General features: G+C 33.8%; 1 protein-coding gene across 1 annotated transcript; it reads right to left on the bottom strand.

Annotated features, from left to right (window-relative positions):
• Positions 1-652: 652 nt before the first annotated feature.
• On the bottom strand, positions 653-1633 carry LOC140890102 (uncharacterized). Its single transcript, XM_073297860.1, has 3 exons — positions 1340-1633; positions 982-1272; positions 653-886 (listed from the first exon to the last, which is right to left on the bottom strand). The coding sequence occupies exons 1-3, from the start codon at positions 1631-1633 to the stop codon at positions 653-655; spliced, it is 819 nt and encodes a 272-aa protein (XP_073153961.1).
• Between the last annotated feature and the right edge of the window lie 982 nt (positions 1634-2615).

Here is a 2615-nt window from a genome sequence, read left to right as displayed (position 1 = left end):
TGTGGGTTAAGCTGGAATCATTATACATGACTAAGTCCTTAGAGCAGCTCCAACGCTGCGCTAAAATGGTGGGGCGCTAAATGCTGCGCTATTTTAGCGCCCCCCCCCCCCTCCCCCTCCCCCCACCTTCGCACTAATTTTTTTTTATTATCATTTATTTGTTTTTAAATATACTTAAATATTATTTAAATATTTTTGGTATTATTATAATAACTAAATATTATTAAAAAAATTAATATATAATCATTTAATGTAATCAATAAATAATAATTATTAATTTAATTTAATTTAATTTTTAACATTTAATTAATTATTAAATAATTATTTTATAAATAATTGTATTTTGTAATGCAAATGCAAATATTTAAACTATAAATATAAATTGGACTACAAATATAAAATTCGAATACATAATGAAATACAACTAGTTGACAATTAAAATACAAATACAAACTGAAATACATAATGAAACTAAAAATACGTAATTGAAATCCATGATGGAAACACACATGCAAATTAAAACACATAATTCAAACTACAATTAAAACGACAACATCGAAACATATAATCAATACGGTGGTAAATTAGATCCAGATCCTCCAATATCACCCAAATATTTTCCAAGCATGTCACGATCTTGTTGTTCAGATGATTATTTTCTTTTTTGCATAATTTTTGCTCGTTCAGCTCCCACAATTTCACGCGATTCTGGATCGCCAATTGTGCTCAAATCCATATACAGAACTCTATTTTCCTCTTGAAGTGCAGCCAACGCCACTTGTTGTTTTCGAGCTTCAATTTTACTTTTCTGATTTTCTAATTTCAATGCGTTATTGTGCAGCTCAAGCATTTTCATATCATAAGTTTGTTGAAGTGAAGCAGATCCCTGTTGTAGGACCTCAACAAGGTTGCGATGCCCTTGTTTCATCGTCGATAACAATTCTGCAATGTTTTTTTCTTTTTTTTTTTCTTCAATTTTGCCTTTTTAACTCCAATAGATCGGTCGGATGAAGTGTCACCTACATTTTCATCACTACTTAAATTAATAGTAAAAGAGTTTAATCCTTCAGAACCTGATAATGGAGTCTCTGGTGTATGAGTTTCTGACTGTGATGAATCCAAGTTCGTGAATTTGGTTTGAGTTTCGAAGCTCGATGGATGGATGTCACTAGAAAATTTTTTAAGATCTTTCAAAATTGGCCATACATGATCAAACTTGAATCCTTTGCTGTAATTAGGATCTTGCATGAACAGATCTTTTGCTCTGTGCAACTGCCAAAAAAAAAAATCATATTAGAGTCTTTATAGTAAGCTATAAATATATCTAAATAATACTCACAATGTCCTCGTCAGATGCACCATTTGGTTTGAGAATTTCGATTTGGCGAATGCATCCTCTTAATCTTCCAACTTGACGGAGTATAGTTTTTACGCGGCACTGCAGTGATCTTTTGTTACGAACTTGTACAGTGTTTGGTTTGATACTATTGTAACCTTCTTCAACGCGAGCCCAGAACTGATCTTTTGATTGATTGATACCGACAATAGGATTCTGTGATATGTCAAGGTATATATGACACAGATGCTTATCTTCTTCAATGGTGTAAGAAGCAGTTCTAGCACTGGGTGCCATTGTGTTGCTTGAAAAGGATGATAGGATTGAGTTTGTGTGAGAGTAATGTAGCCAATTTATACTGAAATCGAATCCATCCAACGGTTGTGATTTATATCTGAAAACACACATTCAACGGTCAAGATCTTGATCCGTGTAGAATCAATCCAACGGTTGTGATTTAGATCTGAAAACACACATTCAACGGTCAAGATCTTGATCCGTGTAGAATCAATCCAACGGTTGTGATTTAGATATGAAAACACACATTCAACGGTCAAGATCTTGATCCGTGTAGAATCAATCCAACGGTTGTGATTTAGATCTGAAAACACACATTCAACGGTTAGGATCTTGATCCGTGTAGAATCAATCCAACGGTTGTGATTTAGATCTAAAAACACACATTCAACGGTTAGGATCTTGATCCGTGTAGAATCAATCAAACGATTGTGATTTAGATCTGAAAACATACATTCAACGATCAAGATCTTGATCCGTGTGGAATCAATCCAACGGTTGTGATTTAGAACTCTCCAACGGTTACATTCTTCAGAACTATTATATAATGTGATGTAATCATATTATTTTCTCACACCACTCATTTCACATTCTCATTATACTGAAAATGAATTCTCAATCAGAATTACAATTATCTTCCACTAGCTCATCTTCTTTGTCGTTGTCGGACAAAGAAGATGAAACGCAAAATGAGTGGTTGAATGATGCTGAGAGTTTTGCAAATAAAATAAAAGCAGTCTTAGATGTGATTACTCAAGAGCAAGAGTTGGTTGCTGCGTACATCATTCAAAATGATCAAGAAGCCACACACAAAGGTTCGATTCCAGGTCACGTAGTCATCCATCGTGATCGAGAAGTCGCCGATCGTAATTTATTCAACGATTACTTTGCTGAAATTCCAAGATATAATTAAACAATGTTTCGAAGACGATTTTGAATGTCTCAAAACTTGTTCATTCGTATCATAAATGAGGTAAAGAAT

Source organism: Henckelia pumila, chromosome 3, assembly GCF_033568475.1.
Source record: "Henckelia pumila isolate YLH828 chromosome 3, ASM3356847v2, whole genome shotgun sequence".
Classification (NCBI taxonomy): domain Eukaryota; kingdom Viridiplantae; phylum Streptophyta; class Magnoliopsida; order Lamiales; family Gesneriaceae; genus Henckelia; species Henckelia pumila.
Note: the sequence above shows the minus strand (reverse complement) of the source record. Positions and strands in the feature narration are given on the sequence as shown.